This window comes from Lingula anatina, chromosome 10 (genome assembly GCF_051362555.1).
Source record: "Lingula anatina isolate TDL-2025a chromosome 10, LinAna3.0, whole genome shotgun sequence".
Lineage (NCBI taxonomy): Eukaryota > Metazoa > Brachiopoda > Lingulata > Lingulida > Lingulidae > Lingula > Lingula anatina.
This window is the reverse complement of record NC_141776.1, coordinates 10946076-10963003: the sequence shown is the minus strand read 5'-3', so window position 1 is coordinate 10963003 and position 16928 is coordinate 10946076. Positions and strand designations below refer to the sequence as shown.

The following is a 16928-nucleotide window of genomic DNA, read 5'->3' as shown; positions in this document are numbered from 1 at the left end:
CTCATAGCTCTTTATATATTTACAGGTACGTGGTCAATAGTTTAATTCTTTTATGAATATTATCATTATTATTATTATACTTATTATATATTAAGATTATAGCTATTAATAACATTATTATGATGATCGCACATTGTTCTTTGCTCATCGCTCTTTATATATTTACAGATGGTATGGAATAAATAAGAACAAAGAGAAATAGACTTTGTTGTGAACCGTTGCATTTACTTACAAAAAGAGGCATTTTTTTTACTTCTAACACAAGCCGATCAAATATCTTAATGTATTTCATTTTGGAAGGGGCCCAACGAAAAGTATAATATTCAAATGCTATGTAACATAGCAAGAATAAAAATAGTGAGATTTCAGCTACACGGAATAGGCCTATCTGTTTTCTCACATTGTCATTTGATTTCATAGATTTTTTCTCACAAATTATTTTGTCTCTGATCTCTACCAGAAGGCGGTTGGTTGGTGACAGTAGAGTGGTGCACAGCTGGTGAATACCCAGAGAAATATCTGAGAAAATCCACTGAAAACAATATTTACTCTGTTTTCGGTCTTGGTAGAGGTTGAATTCCATCCCCTTGCCTTGTAGAAAACTTGATTTTTTAAACTGAATAACAGAATACTCTGAAGACTTGATAGGAGAATGATTTTATTGTTGGCTTAAATATTATCTTCACAGTTGGATTTTCTTTACAATTAAAGGTAAAGAAGAGCCACTGATATCAGTCTTAGATGACAATATTATGACACCAGTTGGCTGAAAATTCAAAGGAAATAAAATTGGAAATTTTGGTTGCATTAATAACATTCCTATTCAAGTAGATTCTGTAATATCTTAACATAGTCATTTATCATGGCTTAGTGTAGGTCATCAAAGTCTGAATGGAATAAAATGTCAATTCAATTAAATTCAGTACATCTCTCAACATAGTCACTTATCATGACTTAGTGTAGGTCATCAAAGTCTGAAGGGAATAAAATGTCAATTGAACCCAGTTTAAAAATAAACTGAAGCCTAGGGGTAGCTTAATGACAGTAAGAACTAAGAAAATCACTAAGAATACATTTTAGGACATTATGACATAGGTCACAATGATAATTAAAATAGCCTAAATCCTGCTGGGTATTTTATAAGTAGCAGATTTTCATACTGCTTCACTGCATGATCCCAGCCCAGGGTGCGATATATCTGAAAAAAAAAATTGAAAAAAATTTTAAAAAATAAAGACAAAAACCACAACGAAAAGTACAGATCAGAAACAGAAGTTGTAAATAAACAACTTCTTCAAATTCAATTTTCAATTTAAACTGAATCACTTTCATTAAAAATCATAACAATAAAGATTATACTTATTTGTTCCTTCTTTTATCATTTTACATCTAACATGCAACATTCAAACTAGGTAAAAAAAAGTGCTTTTCTTCTTGTAACCTCTTTGTGAATGTAATTAAACTGACATGATTTAGGAAAATTTTAAAAAGGATCACCCCATACCCCCTCTATATGTACATGCAATGGTTTGAGTTTGTTATTTCAAGACCCTTTCCTTTAGGACAAGTTAGTCACAGAAATAGTTAGTACCTCAATGATCTTCAAATCATTTTCTTTGGTGTTCTTCTCATCATTCTGTTTCTGCAACACTTTCAGTGCACGGCCATAGTGTTTGTGCGCAAGGGCATGGCGGACAACGAACTGTGACACCTGAAAACATGAGAAAATATGCAATTTTAAAAATAAAGCGCAATGATAAAACAGATGCTATCGGGTAAAAATGCATGCTCTTCAAGCAAACTTAAAGCCTAGTCAGATCATTTTCATTAAAAATATGAAATAAAAAAAAATAAAGAAAGAAAAAAATGTGTATACTTTAGGGCATTTAGATACCTTAAAGTTTACGACTTTAAAAAAGAACCTGATTAATTCTCAGTCCATATTTATTCCCTACTCTAAAGGTTCTTAGGATAAATCCACCATTTTGTTGCAGGAAGAAAAGAGAAGGGTTTCATTTCCCTCACTACTTACATATATCTTTACCCTCACCTTGAGATCATTGATGTCAATAAACTTTTGCAGCTCGTAAAACGTAGCCGTCAGATCGTCCAGGGTAACCTCAGGCAGGTCCTCAGTGTCTCCCTCTGGTGGTTGTTCTGCTTTTCCCATGACAATGTCTGCCTGAGCACAGCCTAGCCGCCCCAGTGCGTCCACCAGCATGCCCTTCTGTTTGTCCATCTCACTAAGGATAAAATTATTATCATTAGGGTAAACGGCTCTTGTATAATACATTCAAGTATGAAGTTATCGTTTACTGCAAAAGTCGGAAAGTATGGCATGGAATCAAGGAGGACACCTACAGCAATGAAAAGATATCTTTGGCTCCCAAAAACTCAGAAAACTGCCGATAGTTGGGGAAAATCTCATCCCTGATAACAGTACAAATGGTCCTTGACTTTGATATAGGGGGTGGTGCACTGTGGACTGTTAGGCCCTTTGAAACACTGACTTTTTTTTTCTGCTATGACGAAGACTGACAAGTCAGTCAAAAATTCAACACAACAAAGAAAATGGAAGCAAATGTCTGAGACATAGTAAAATAACAAAATACAACACCTTTTGATTGTCGCAGCTTCCGGTCTGGCATCAGTCTTCATCCCATAGTATGCCAGCAGTGCATTCTGGTCTATGCGTGATGTCACTTCCTGTGCTGCAGCAAGGATAGATGGGAGTCTTTTAAGACGTTCTTGTTCATTGTCCAGGGACTGTAAGCGTGCCATGTAGAGGGGGAGATGATCAGGAAAGTCTTGTAGTAAATCCTCAAATATGGTCTGGCTGTTGTCTAGCCTGGAAATGTAAAGAAAAAGAACAAGTTTTCAGAATTATTTCAATGTATTCAAAACTGATGCTCACAACTAAAATTGTGAAACATTTTACTGAGAGCTTTCAACTATAGCCATCACAAAACTATGACCAATTAACCTTATTATAGATTTTCTTATTCTAGATTTCTAATCCTACCGTCATGAGCAAGCACTGCCAAATTCAATCACCATTATGATTACAAAAACTCCTTAACAGTGATCCATTTTGGATGGGGTAAACTTTGGCGATTAAGGTAAAATATGCTAAAATTTTTTATTTATTTGTTTGTTTGTTTGTTCGTTTGTTTGTTTGTTTGTTTGTCTGTTTGTTTGTTTACATGAATGAGACCAGTCCTCACTGAAAAAGTAGAAAAATTGGCCAGGATACTCGATTCACAAGAATGACCCAAATGACCCTGAAAAAGTCGGAATTCCGACAAAAGTCAGAAAAGTCTCATTAGCATTTTTATTAATTTTTGCTATAAAGATCTAATACATATTGTGGGACTTCAAAGCCACTCACTTAGGCATCCAAGAAAGTTTTAGATCCCTGAGGGCCTCAGCATACTCCTGTTCTTTGGTCTTCTCCTTCTTGTCTTTGCCATTGTTCTTATTATTATTGTTCTTCTTCACTACTTCTGTTACTGTATACTTGAATGGGTAAACGTCCTGGAAATATTGACATCTTTTAAGCACTGTAAAATACCCAATTAGACATCTTGCTTTTGTTCTTAGTTGCCTTTTTCATCTGTTTTTTTTTTTTCTTATTTTTTTTAAAATTAGTTTCTGACTCAAAGGTGAGTAAAAACCTTAGACAAAGTAAGACTAATAATAATAATAAAGCAAATACTATAAAACGTTTGAAAAAATATTATTAATATTTTTTTTAAATAAAGACATTTTAAATGAAAATGGCAAAACTGAGGGTAACTTATCAGAAAATTTAGGATTCATTTTAAGCCTCTTTTTGTTGAAAAGAAGGAATCATATGACATATGTTATTACCACAATGACCTTAGATTGATAAAATAAAATACAATAAATAATAATTAATTTTAACGTACTGCTTTCTTTCCCAACTCGTCCTTTGCAAGAGAAATGGTGCCTGACAGGAAGTGCCCAGCAGCGACACCTTTTGGCAATCTGAAAAAGCAACAGCAGTGTTTAAAGCCTACATTTCCACAGCATTTTAAAATATCTCTAAATGCTTTGGTCACATTTTAAAACCAAATTAGAAAATCAAGAAAGATATCCAAATCCACCTATAATATACATGTAAAGCAATAGACAAATAATCTGAAATTATAGCAAATGGAGTTGGGGGGAAGGGGTTCCTTGTAGATAACAGCACACATCCTTGATATGCAGTAAATTTTAGTATTTTTTAATTTACAATATTTAGTATATAACCCAAACTTAACAACCATTTCATCTCTTAATCACAACTTGTACATTTTCATTTCCTTTTAATTGTTTAAGCATATAAATATTTCCAAAGAGAAGTTGTACTATGTACATAATAAAACTCGTTTCATTTCTATATACTTACTTATCATCTGATATTGGGGCAATAAAAACTGGGTACTTGTATCCTTTCTTCAATAAAAAGCACTGGAATTTCTTTCCACCTTAAAATAAAAAAAGAACACTGACAATTCTGTAAACAGTTCTGGATACTGTCTACCCTGGTGATATTGAAAAAAATTTACTCAAATTTCCAACAAATTCATTTTTTGATTTGTTATTGAAACAGTTGTTTCTTCTTTTTTTTCTTATTTGCTGTTAAATTTCTAATGCACATTTTTTGCCTTGACTCCAACAGCCAGGCTGTAACTTCCCCAGGGAAGGTGAGAATGTCTACAGCCATTCAGAATTGGGCCAATAATATTTCACCACACTGAAACATAGCAGAGTGTGGTACATATTATTAAGCAGACTTATTAACTTATTGCCACTGTAACTTACCTATCATAGCATTAGCTGCATTGTGATACGTATCCACTGTGATAGATGGCGTCAGTTTGTGATGAATTAACATGGGTAAATCTTTGATTCGCTCCAACAGGTCCTGCTTGAAGTGACGAATCTGCAGCCTGATGGTGTATTCACCTTTTTCTAGCTTCACATTGTACTGAAACAATAATGATTCAGTTTAAAAAGATGCCATTTTGAAATATTTGTCTATTCAAAAACTTACCTTTCACATAATATTTGAATAACCTGTCGTGCATAAAACAAGTTGAAGGTCAAGACTTACAGAGAATCTGTGGCTTCTGTTTACAAATGTGACCAGAAGGTAAAACACAAACTCTAGATCAGAATCTATTGCAGCATACCTTTTCTTTTTCAGGGTAAGCGTCCCCCATGCCCAGGCACTGTTTATTTTGGTCAAACAGCATCCAAAGCTGGGACTGATACTCGCTCTCGTAGAGGAAGTCACTGAGTAGAGAGCAGTCAGGAGTGATCTCGGCCGTCTTGCTCTGAAACAATAATTTTGAAACTACTAGACTGTTGATGCCATTTCATGCTGTCATTCAACAACCTTGATGAATGTTTAATAAACACAATGTTTTTTAAATGTTAATAACTTACTTTTACTTATTTTTTCAATGTTAACATATTATTGTCATTTAATTTAAGAACAAGAAGTAGGCAAGAAAATGACAATATGACAAAAATTCTTTCACAATGACCTCTTTGTAGTTTTTAAGATGTTTTATAATACTATCTTGAGAAGACTCAACATTTTGCAACATCCCTTGCAGGGTTATTTATTTTCACTTCAACTTATCACCTGTGTAAAAACATATCCACTTCTTCAAACACTGACATAAATATTAAGTTATCTGTCAATACAAACTCATGTGCCATGAAGTCAGACTACTACTCACAATACTGAGTTTATAGGTCAGTTCTAGTGCATAGATCTGCTTGCCCTCCCACAGGAGATCTCTACTGGCTGCCAGACAGCACACCTTAGACTCTGCTGGCCTGAAATAATAATAATAATAATAACAACAACAACAACAATAATAGTAATAACAATAATAATAATAATAAAAGAAAGAAAATAAAGAGATAAAAGAAAATAAGGTAAAGGTATTAGCTTAACAAATGGCCACAGGCATTAAGAATTAGTACATTTATTTATTTCTATTATTGACAGATTTTTACCCAGCATTTTCAAACAGAACTAGCTGAAAGTTGAACAGGTATATGCATAATATAGTAAAGATAATGAGCTAAATTGGAGTAAATTCTCTCTTCCTCATCAAGATAAGGTCAAACCAAAGGTAACACATGGTCTTTGTTTTTAATAAACTTAGTGTTATAATGGTAACTCGTTCTAAATAATAAAACAGCACAGCAACAAAAAATAAGGCAGCTAACCTAAATGGATTCAAATGGTTTTTAAAAGAATTCTAAGAAGGTTTAAAATTGCACTGTTACCAAGACAAGCTCACCTCAAAGGTTGCACATGCTCCTTGATTGTGATAACGGGGGATATTTCTTCATGTTTCAGACCTGAGGTAACGTCTAGCCTCATAATGCCCTGAGCTCCATGCTAGAATGACAGGTAAAGATACAGAAATTACTGAAAATTTTCTCACCACTTAATTTTCCTAAATATTTTATTTTTAATTAGCAAGAATAATAAAATTTTTAGGCAGGCATTAAAGTCCTTTTGGATGCAAAACAATCAAACTATTTAAAACTTTTTAATAAAGATGTTCAACTATTTCTAACAACACACTTTTGGAAGGATATCATTAATTTGGGCTTTATGCTGTAGGACTTGGGATACACCATGATTTATGATTTAGCATATACAAGATAATTATACATGAGGACAAAGCACCAACTTTCCTGTACCATGAAACCAGGTAGTGATATTAGAGCGGATGTCAAAAACTAACCAACTCAGTTGCAGTGTAACTGTCATTTGTGAGTGTGTGCACATGTGAGCATGTGCCAGATACATCACTTCAAAGCCTTTTCTTGTAGACACTGCCATAGCATAATAATACTTACCATGTGTATCTGATTTGTATCTGGCATCAAACCATGGAAAGTGATACTATAGCTGGCCGTGGTGTCTCCTATGTTGGCCCACCACTTGGCTACACACAGTTCTAGTGTGACATCTTCCTAGAATAACAATAACCATGTCATATAAGAATAAAGATTATATAAACAAAAAGCACTCCCAAGACTTCTGCCACAGAAAAGGGAAAAATTCACAAATTAAAAAAAAAAAAGAAAATTTAAAAATGTTTTCAAGTATTCAGACATTTTACTGACGGCAACACTAAATTTCAAAGCCTTTTTCAATAATAGAAATACTTACTAAAACATGAAAAGATTGCGTTGTCTCTCCTAGCTCTGAGAGAGTTAAAAATTTGTCAAACTCATGCTTCCTATAGTAGGTGTGTTTGGAGAACTGCAAGGCATGGAACAAGAAACGGACGTTCTTTTCTGCATCTACAGATTGCACTCGAAGCACTGAAGCAGAATAAAATTAATTTTACAAACTGACCATTTCTTAAATATGAAATTTTATGTGTTAAGTATGAAATTTTTATCACTACGATGTATTTTTAATCTCAGTATTTTTCATTTAATTTCAACAATTTCTATGAAGCATCAGATGTTTTATGAAAAATTAATCATCATTATTATAATTATTATCATAAGTAGTGATCTTATCCTTATTATCACATGTTATTATGAACATGTTTATCATTTTTATTATTATGAATATTAAATACTTCAGTCTAATAGTAACCTGCCCATGTGGTCCCTTGTTATATCTAGATGATATATTATTATTATTATTATTATTATTATTATTATTATTATTATTATTATTATTAGTTATTACCTGCCCATGTGGCCCCATGTGGCACCCGTATAAAGTGCCTGTGGACCTGACCTGGTTTGAACTGCTGATTGGAAAACTCCACCCTGAAGTTGACTGTGTCTTGAACCCTGCAAGATGGGGTTTACAAATAAGCAAAATAAGAAAAAAAATTACAACATGAATTTAAACTATGATTATATCTTACAGATATCTAGAAAATCAGTGAAAATGTTGTATTATCTGTACATAGCTGTAAATAAATAAGATATTTCATAAAGTTCTATTTATTTTCAGTGTTTTTAAAATGCTATCACCAAGTTTTATGGAATACTCCATGCATGAATTATAATTATTGTTATTATTATTATTATTATTATAACTCACGGTTCAGGGATGATCACAGTAACAGGTACTCTGAAGACAGGACCTTTGACTGGACATGTGACATCATAGGCCAGCACCTGGAGGACACCAGTATTAATTAAGTGATAACATTTCTATATACAACTAATTACTCTGAAGACAGGACCTTTGACTGGACATGTGACATCATAGGCCAGCACCTGGAGGACACCAGTATTAATTAAGTGATAACATTTCTATATACAACTAATTACTCTGAAGACAGGACCTTTGACTGGACATGTGACATCATAGGCCAGCACCTGGAGGACACCAGTATTAATTAAGTGATAACATTTCTATATACAACTAATTACTCTGAAGACAGGACCTTTGACTGGACATGTGACATCATAGGCCAGCACCTGGAGGACAGCAGTATTAAGTGAGTAATAACATTTCTATATACAACTAATTACTCTGAAAACAGGACCTTTGACTGGACATGTGACATCATAGCCCAGCACCTGGAGGACAGCAGTATTAAGTGAGTAATAACATTTCTATATACAACTAATTACTCTGAAAACAGGACCTTTGACTGGACATGTGACATCATAGGCCAGCACCTAGAGGACAGCAGTATTAAGTGAGTAATAACATTTCTATATACAACTAATTACACTGAAGACAGGACCTTTGACTGGACATGTGACATCATAGGCCAACACCTGGAGGACACCAGTATTAAGTGAGTAATAACATTTCTATATACAACTAATTACTCTGAAAACAGGACCTTTGACTTGACATGTGACATCATAGGCCAGCACCTAGAGGACAGCAGTATTAAGTGAGTAATAACATTTCTATATACAACTAATTACACTGAAGACAGGACCTTTGACTGGACATGTGACATCATAGGCCAGCACCTAGAGGACAGCAGTATTAAGTGAGTAATAACATTTCTATAAGTGCAATCATCATCATCAAATAGAAATTCATATTTTCAAAGCATTTAAACTTATGTCCATGACAACAGCATCAATGGGCAACTAATGAACATTACTTACTAGGGGGCACACTTAAAGACCTCAATTTACCTACTAACATGTGGAAACCCATTTTTCTACTACACACACAAGAATATGACACATGCATACACACAAGAATATGACACATGCATACACATGCATGCACGCGAAAAATCTGGTATTTGACTTCATTCATGAAACACAGGTATAAGCATCAACGCGTCTGTGTATATGCGTAGAGAGAAAGAGAGAAAGAGAGAGGGAGACAGAGAAAGAAAGCACTTAGTGTAATTAACTTTACCTCAGTGTAATGTACGCCATGTGTCAGCCCCCGCGGGTCCACCTTTACAGATATAGCCCGCGCAGAATTATTGAGTTCAAAATGGGATGGGACTTCTACATAAGAGGCATCACAGATAAGATTGAACCTCAGCATAAACTGGATCTTTTCATGCTGATCTGAAAAAATTGAAATACAGAATTTCATGGAAAGCATTTCAAAATGAAAACTTACATACTGTAACACCAACAATTTTTTTAACAAAACAAAAACAAAAAAAGCTTAAATAACTTGGATCTGTAAATAATCACAGTGATGAAGCTCATGAAAATTATTTCAGACCATACTTTCATTTTTAGGGAATCTTATTTACAGCAACATCAAGAAGGTTTGGTGGTGAGACTTACACAAAACGGTTAACATGAATCAATAAAAATATGGTCCTAATTTTCATGAGTTTTCTCCTGGATGACTGGGCCTCTTTTAACTAAAATTCAATTTATTACCCTGCATACAAAAGTTCCACTATTAAGTCCTGTAAAAAGAGCACAATAAAGACAATACTGTTATTCTCACCAGTAGAAGGGTCTATATAACTAGGTTCTACAGTGACGGCCACCTCCTGTGGTCTGGTTAACTGGGCCCACTCTCTGAGGTATACGCCCCGTGTACCAGAGGGTCCAGTCACCGTGAACTTCATCCGCCGTGTGCAACATGATGCATGCTGTAGGAGATGCTCAAAGGCAGCATCCACCTGAGAGTAAAATATGGAGGTCAGGATTTAGCGAGGAGAAAGCAGGTAGCATTTTCTTTTTTGGTTTTTAGTTTGACTTTGCCTCTGCAAACATTTTCTTTCAATACCAACACACTGTAAAAAATTTGTTTTAATCTAGAATCACAAGGTATTTTATAGTTTTCAGATCTTGATAATAATTTGTATTTCTAAGTATTGTCTCTTTCTATGTTAAGTCTACTGAACATTTAATGGATTTTAGACTTTAAATAAAATATTCCTCATTATTACAATTTCTATTATCATCATAATTATCATTATTCCTACTATTATAACCTCCTACCTGTAACATGCCATGTCCCTGTGCAAACCTCTCCATACTCTCTATATGCTGTGCTGTGTTCTCTATAGCTCGACGTACACTGTATGGACTGTAGTATGTCCCTGTGGCTTTCAGACCAGATAGCACAAGAGCTGGAGAAGAAAGATTTAGATTCTGAGTACTTAATAATGCATTGCCCACGAGCCCGATTTGCCAAGCGATAGTTAATGTGATATCACAGAGCCCCAAGGTACGTATGGAAGGATGCAACAATGGTTCTCATAATTATATAAGAATTGCCAGCAGACAAATTCAAAAGGGAGCTTCAGTCATCATGTTTAAGAAGATTTACAAAAGTCTGGTTATTTTTCTATATAGCATAGACATAAAAACCCTATAATCTAAATCATCCATCCAGACCCTCTCAAAGATAATAAATGAAGACATAAAAAGTATGAACTGTGTGGATTAAAAATTTCATGTATACAAATGTTACTGTAACATAAATGTTTACTCTCACGCCTACCTATTCCTCCACAGGCATTAGGTGAGCTCATACTGGTTCCGTTCATGAGCTGAGATCCTCTGAGGGTCCAGTTGGGAACCGAGGCTATTGCACCCCCTGGCGCACTAATGCAAACCCCTAGGGCACCATCAGTTCTGAAATGTGCAACAATTTAATCTATAAAAAAACTCAAACTCTTGGTCAGACAATTGGTATTCATTAAGTTATAGTTATAAACTGATACTTCTTCCGTGACATTAAATGTGTAATAACCAGAAATTCATAACTGACTTAACATATGGAGGCACATATAATTCACAAATGTATGAGATCTGTTCTTTAACAATTTGATTCAGATTCTGCTGAATGGATGCAGAGCATGGATCCAAGCAAAATTTTACATCAAAACAACCACACAATTGCTTTCTATCTCTGTCGTATGAATCTTAAAAGCAAAAATAACACAAAAGCAAACAGCAGGGTACATACGCTGGGCCCCGTGAGGACCATGTATAGTGCATTCCTGGTAGTTTTTGTCTCAGTGAGTACTCAGCAGCCATCATCTCTGGGGACACATAGGCACCGACACCTGAGGAGAGAATGTGAGGGAAAATCATTACCCTGTTGCTCATATATCAACCAACAAAAGTGACAATCAAATATTTTTTATCATTTTTTCATATAACTTAATTTATTAAACCAATCATATTGAAATGGTTTAGTGGTTTAGTAAATAAAATAGACAATCTTTGTGAACAAAAATAAAATTAATTTCAAATTCAAAGACAAGAAAAAAGAATACACATATGAAAAGCATATAAAAATATACCACTGGCAAGCAACTATGTCACATACACACATCAATGGTAAAGAAAAACCAAATCTAATTATGAAATTAGAACCAAAATTACTCTTACAACCTGAGCGACAATAGCTAAGAAACTTATAATAATTATAATGATGATAATAATGATGATGAGGAGGAGGAGAAGGGGGAGGAGGAGAAGTAGAAGAAGAAGAAGGAAGAAAAAGATACCTATGAGAGCAGTGGTGGTGCCCCCTGGTGCCCCCACAGTGGACAGTCCAGGCCCATTATTGCCAGCACTGGACACATAGATGACCCCATGCTTGTCCACTGCCTCACTGAGTAAGGAACACACATGTCTGAAATGATTTCAAAATATGGTCATATATAACAATTTATCAGGATTGCAGGATAATATATGTAGCCTTCAAAATCTCGAACTAGGGGTGGATAAGAAATATTTTCTGACAGTCTTCCAAATCATCTATGTTGATCCATCCTCCATTTTTGACTGTTTCCAACAGAAAAAAATTAGATGCCCATCAATGTTAACTTAAAAATTCTGACCATCTTCTGGAAGACCCAGAAGACGAATTTCATCTTTCATCCCTGCAAACAGCAACAGACATTAAACTATTATTATTAATATCAGAATGTGTAACATTACTGGAGACTTAAACACTTTTTCATTAATCACTATCAACCTTACACAGCCAAAGCAGATAATAGAATTACAATCCATATTTTAAACCTATTATTTAATAAATAAATAAATAAATAAATAAATAAATAAATAAATAAATAAATAAATAAATAAATAAATAAATAAATAAATAAATAAAATCCTACCCAGTGTCGGGCCAGTGAGTGGCTTCCCCATAGCTGTAGTTAACCAGGTCACACTTCAGCTCTGTCACCTTTATCATCTGTCACAAAAATAAATGAGTACAGTCAGGGCCTTGGTCAAAGTTTGTAAAAAAATGCCTATTTTTCTAAAAAGACTAAGCAATGTTTGCATCCTTCATCAAGGGAATCTGTCATGTGATCACTGCCTTGAAATCAAAATGCTATGACCCATGTTTTGGCTTTTCAAAAACAATTTAAATTTTATCAAGAAGTGGGTAGTCAGATTAATTATCCTCATGCCACAAAACAAGTTTTTGGCAACATTTTAATTCAAAAACTTACATTGCACTGAAAGTCTACTGAGCAAATTGGATTTTAGACTCTAAATAAATAAATAAATATTATTATGTACAGTACAGATGATTGTGGCAGCTTAAATCAACAAATATAACACTACTTAGGTCAATTTATGAATAAGGTGAAAATCAACGTACTGCTCTGGCCAATGAGGTTCCCGTTTCCATGGAACCAAGACGTGTGTCTCCAATCTTAATGGCGACTATCTGAGCCCCGGGTGCTACGCCATTCTTCTCTGGTTCTGCAGGAAAATGTCCTGCGGCTATACACGCCACATGGGTACCGTGGGAACCTGGGAACCAGTGCAGAATTATCACAATCATTATGATTTTTTAAAATTATATGAATATTTTACTTGTTAAGTGGCCTCAGACTGCCACGCTGTGATAACAACTTCATGATATCGGTCAAAGGGTATTTATTTATTTATTTATTTATTTATTTATTTATTTATTTATTTATTTATTAAAATAACTGACCCAGAATAAATGTATATGATATCTCTAAATTGTCTCCACTACGACTAACAAAATAAACTCATTAAGACTACCACACTTTGCTCAAAGGTTTTAGGTTTAAAAACAACAAGGTACTCAAGCAAACTGAAAACATTACCTACCTGCATTTGTAACCACTTCTAACAGGTTGCCGTCATTGTATATGTTAACACTATAGTTCAGCATATCTGAAATGAAATGATCAAAACTGACTGAAAACACCAATGCTGATACCATAAACATCAATGAAAGCATTGACATAATGGTATTCTATCACACAAATGTGAATTATTAGGGTTGCATAATTATGAAAAGTAAAATACTTCAACAGTATGTCAGCAGTAATTTACTGAATATATTCCAAGAACTTTTATCTAAATCTCTTGCTGCCAAAAGGAATCTGTATTAAAGGTGAAATTAAGATATCCAGTGAAGCGTCTTCTGTTTAAGTAGTTGACACATTTGCAGCCTTGCAGGCAAGACTCCATCGCACTAGTTACCAAGGAACATCTGCATGCTGAACAGTGGGATTGCAGTCACAACATTTGACTCTAATAGCACTGGAACCTAGGAGAGTTTATCTGTAGATATTGGTGGGCGTTTCCCCAAAATAATCAAGACTTTATCACCTTACTCAGTGTTTTCTTGAAATGCAACACTCAAATCCCATAACTCAAATTTTTCATTGTTTTTATCATACATAACTGGATGTCACCTTATGCATTTAATGCACCCTGGAATCACCTAGTTCCTGATCCACAGTGTGGCAATCGGTGGAATTGTAATTCAGTCTCTGTCAAGTGGATTTTGTTTACATCCTACCCAAAACATCAATGCAGGATTTGCAACAATCAAGAAGAGACACTGTGCCTCTATTTCACTGTTAATTTTTTTAGCAGATAAAATATAGACAAGCTTGTTACCTTCATTGCTCAGTGTCCCGTACTGGCGCTCTTCTCTGTAGTTGGCCAAGAGTTTGCAGGATTCCAGGTCACCTTGTTCACTGGTGTCCACACAGGCTCTAAAAGATGAACAAAGACATGTCCAGTCTGCATCTAACAAGGTTTTACCTTTAACTTGTTTAAATGCAAATACTCCATTTTGAAATTTAGGAAAGTTTCAGCAAATTATCTTTTATCACCAACTGAAGTCTATAATAAATATCTATCTAAAATCAATTAGATAATTTACATTATATTAATGAAGCCAGAAAGTAGTTCTAAATTTGCAAAATTTAACCAACAAGAGACCACTATGACCACTCTTTTATTAAAAATTTACTTTTATTAAAAATGTGACCCAGAATTTGAAATAAACTGAAATAATATTCATACCTCCAAGTCTCACCGTCATGGAAGACCACACAGTCAAATACAGGGCCACAAAAACTGAAATTTTTGTCCATACTGGTCAGATGCTCCACTCGGGACTTCAGGTCTTCTTTGATTAATTTTTCCTCCTGATAAAAGAAGATGTAATAATGTAAAATAACCCAAATAATGAGATATATGTGGTCTTAATATCTAATACCCACAATCTTCCACAGTCCAATATACGTACCCCAAGGGATTCTCCTACTTAGTGACCTGATAAAGTTTCTGTTCTCAAACATAAAGCCACATCTGTACAGATACAACCACAAACACAGCACTTACAGCATTCGGTGTGGGGTGCTTGGCATCAAACTCCTCCAGGAGTCTATTGGCCTCAGCCAGCGTCACCCTGTGTTGTGGGTCCCATGTCTTCTCTCTGTTCTCCTTGGATAGCCGGTCCCGCAGCCCCCTTGGGTACAACTCCATGGCACTCTTCACCCCCACATGCCACTGCCCACTGGGGTTCCTCCAGTCCTCTGGGACCTGCAATGTGAAGTAGGTGTTATGTGAAGATGTAACAGGATGTGTAATGTGAAGTGTGTTATGTGAAAATATTATGGGAATGTGTTATGTGAATATATAATGGTAATGTGAAAAAGATTGTGAAGGGCTGTCATGAGAATATCTAATGTAAAGGATGCTTTATTGCAGACAAATTATAAAGAAATTCAGATCAAGTCTGCCCCCTTATTCTACATCAAACTTTCCCAGACAAAATTAAGTTAAAAAATGAAAATTATATGTCAAACTATATGCAGTAAGCCACACAAACCCTGAGTTTTCTCCCTGTGAGTCCTACAATCTCTCCCTCCTGAGCCTCGACTATTGTGCTCGTGTCCACATCGCCTGATCCGGTGGTGTCTATAATATCTATCACCTTAGGACGACCATCTGTGGTCACCTGAAACAGCAAAATTTCACCAGCTCTGTTATGCAAGTTCAAAGTTATGATAACAGTATCTTCAAAAAACATGTAACTCAGTCATCACCATTCACATAATTTAATGTCTTGTTCCAATTAATGCAGGGATTGAGACTACAGATATTATAGTAACTGTTGTCTCTACCAACTGGGAGCTATGGTCCCCCTCCTATCCCCCCCCCCCCCCCCCCCTTCTTCGATTCATCATTTACAGTCATGTACATTAATTTCTTTTATACTAGCACCAACTTTCCCAAGAACAAGACCATGTCCAGCCAGTCATTTGGACAGCCATTAGCCTCAAAAGACCACCTATATATCCAAAGATGGCTGGAAGGCTTACAGAATTTTTGGGTTGCTTGGTTGGGCTTGCTTGGGTTGGACTCCCTGTAAATTGATGACCAAATCACAGCTTCATATTTTGAACTCCCTGTACCTCAATTCCTGGGGAAACCCTGATAAGCTCACATAGTAAATATCAGAAACCATTAATAGGAACGCAACCACACAAATTGTTTTGACAGAAGTAGAGGTGTTTCAGCAGTGCAAGCCTAGCTTTCATTTTCACAAGGTCATCAACATTCCAGTCAGTAATAAAATACTATTAATAAATTATAACAGAGTGTAAGGCGTAATATGAGCAATCAAGCGCACTCAATGTATTCTAATTTCTATTGTTGGGCTGACATATAAAGCAAATGATGGATGTAGAAGAAAATCGAAATAAGTTAAGTGCACTGAAACACAGACTGAATCTTTGTAAATCAGGCCGAGTAATTGCATTACAAGTCTTGCAAACCTTGAAATTTAAAAATTAAAGGCTTGGTTTAACTGCGGCATGCTAACACCCGGCTCGCTTACCTGTAATCCAGGCGCTCCAGGGTCTACTCCTGTGTCTAAAATCGCTATAACGACTCCTCTCCCGTCATAGTCCGGATATTTAGCAAGAAAATTGAATGCACCAGTTTCTTTCTTCGGTAAAATGCCATGGATAGGGAAGTTGGTGTCCACAGTAGTAGCCATGATGACTTTACAGGGCCCAAGTCTCGCGAGAAGAGATTTATAAAATGATGCTTAAAACATTTCGTAAATATTTATCAGTTTATTCTTTACCAACACATACTTGAGTGGATAGTTATAATCAGTGGAACAGAAAATTTTTTAGTTGAATATCTACGTCTTC

At 35.1% G+C, this 16928-nt stretch overlaps 1 protein-coding gene across 1 annotated transcript; it reads right to left on the bottom strand.

Annotated features, from left to right (window-relative positions):
• Positions 1–641: 641 nt before the first annotated feature.
• LOC106179437 (tripeptidyl-peptidase 2-like) lies at positions 642–16805 on the bottom strand. The gene is made up of 29 exons (XM_086996767.1): positions 16607–16805; positions 15596–15724; positions 15106–15306; positions 14785–14909; positions 14374–14471; positions 13573–13638; positions 13091–13245; positions 12600–12676; positions 11982–12109; positions 11435–11534; positions 10967–11100; positions 10462–10592; positions 9962–10139; positions 9407–9564; positions 8111–8187; positions 7748–7854; positions 7214–7368; positions 6898–7014; positions 6330–6430; positions 5757–5856; positions 5202–5345; positions 4831–4996; positions 4415–4493; positions 3930–4008; positions 3389–3534; positions 2618–2848; positions 2051–2243; positions 1592–1711; positions 642–1198 (listed from the first exon to the last, which is right to left on the bottom strand). The coding sequence occupies exons 1-29, from the start codon at positions 16766–16768 to the stop codon at positions 1109–1111; spliced, it is 3747 nt and encodes a 1248-aa protein (XP_086852893.1). The 5' UTR covers positions 16769–16805; the 3' UTR covers positions 642–1108.
• Positions 16806–16928: the final 123 nt, after the last annotated feature.

Bases quoted from the DNA above. Each gene is read 5' to 3' on its own strand.
- LOC106179437 (XM_086996767.1), bottom strand. From the start codon at position 16,768: ATGGCTACTACTGTGGACACCAACTTCCCTATCCATGGCATTTTACCG. The intron at 11,101-11,434 runs GTATGTACCCTG...TGCACATTTCAG, and splicing joins TGGTCCTCACGGGGCCCAGC to AACTGATGGTGCCCTAGGGG. The intron at 6,431-6,897 runs GTAAGTATTATT...CTGTCATTCTAG, and splicing joins ATACAAATCAGATACACATG to CATGGAGCTCAGGGCATTAT.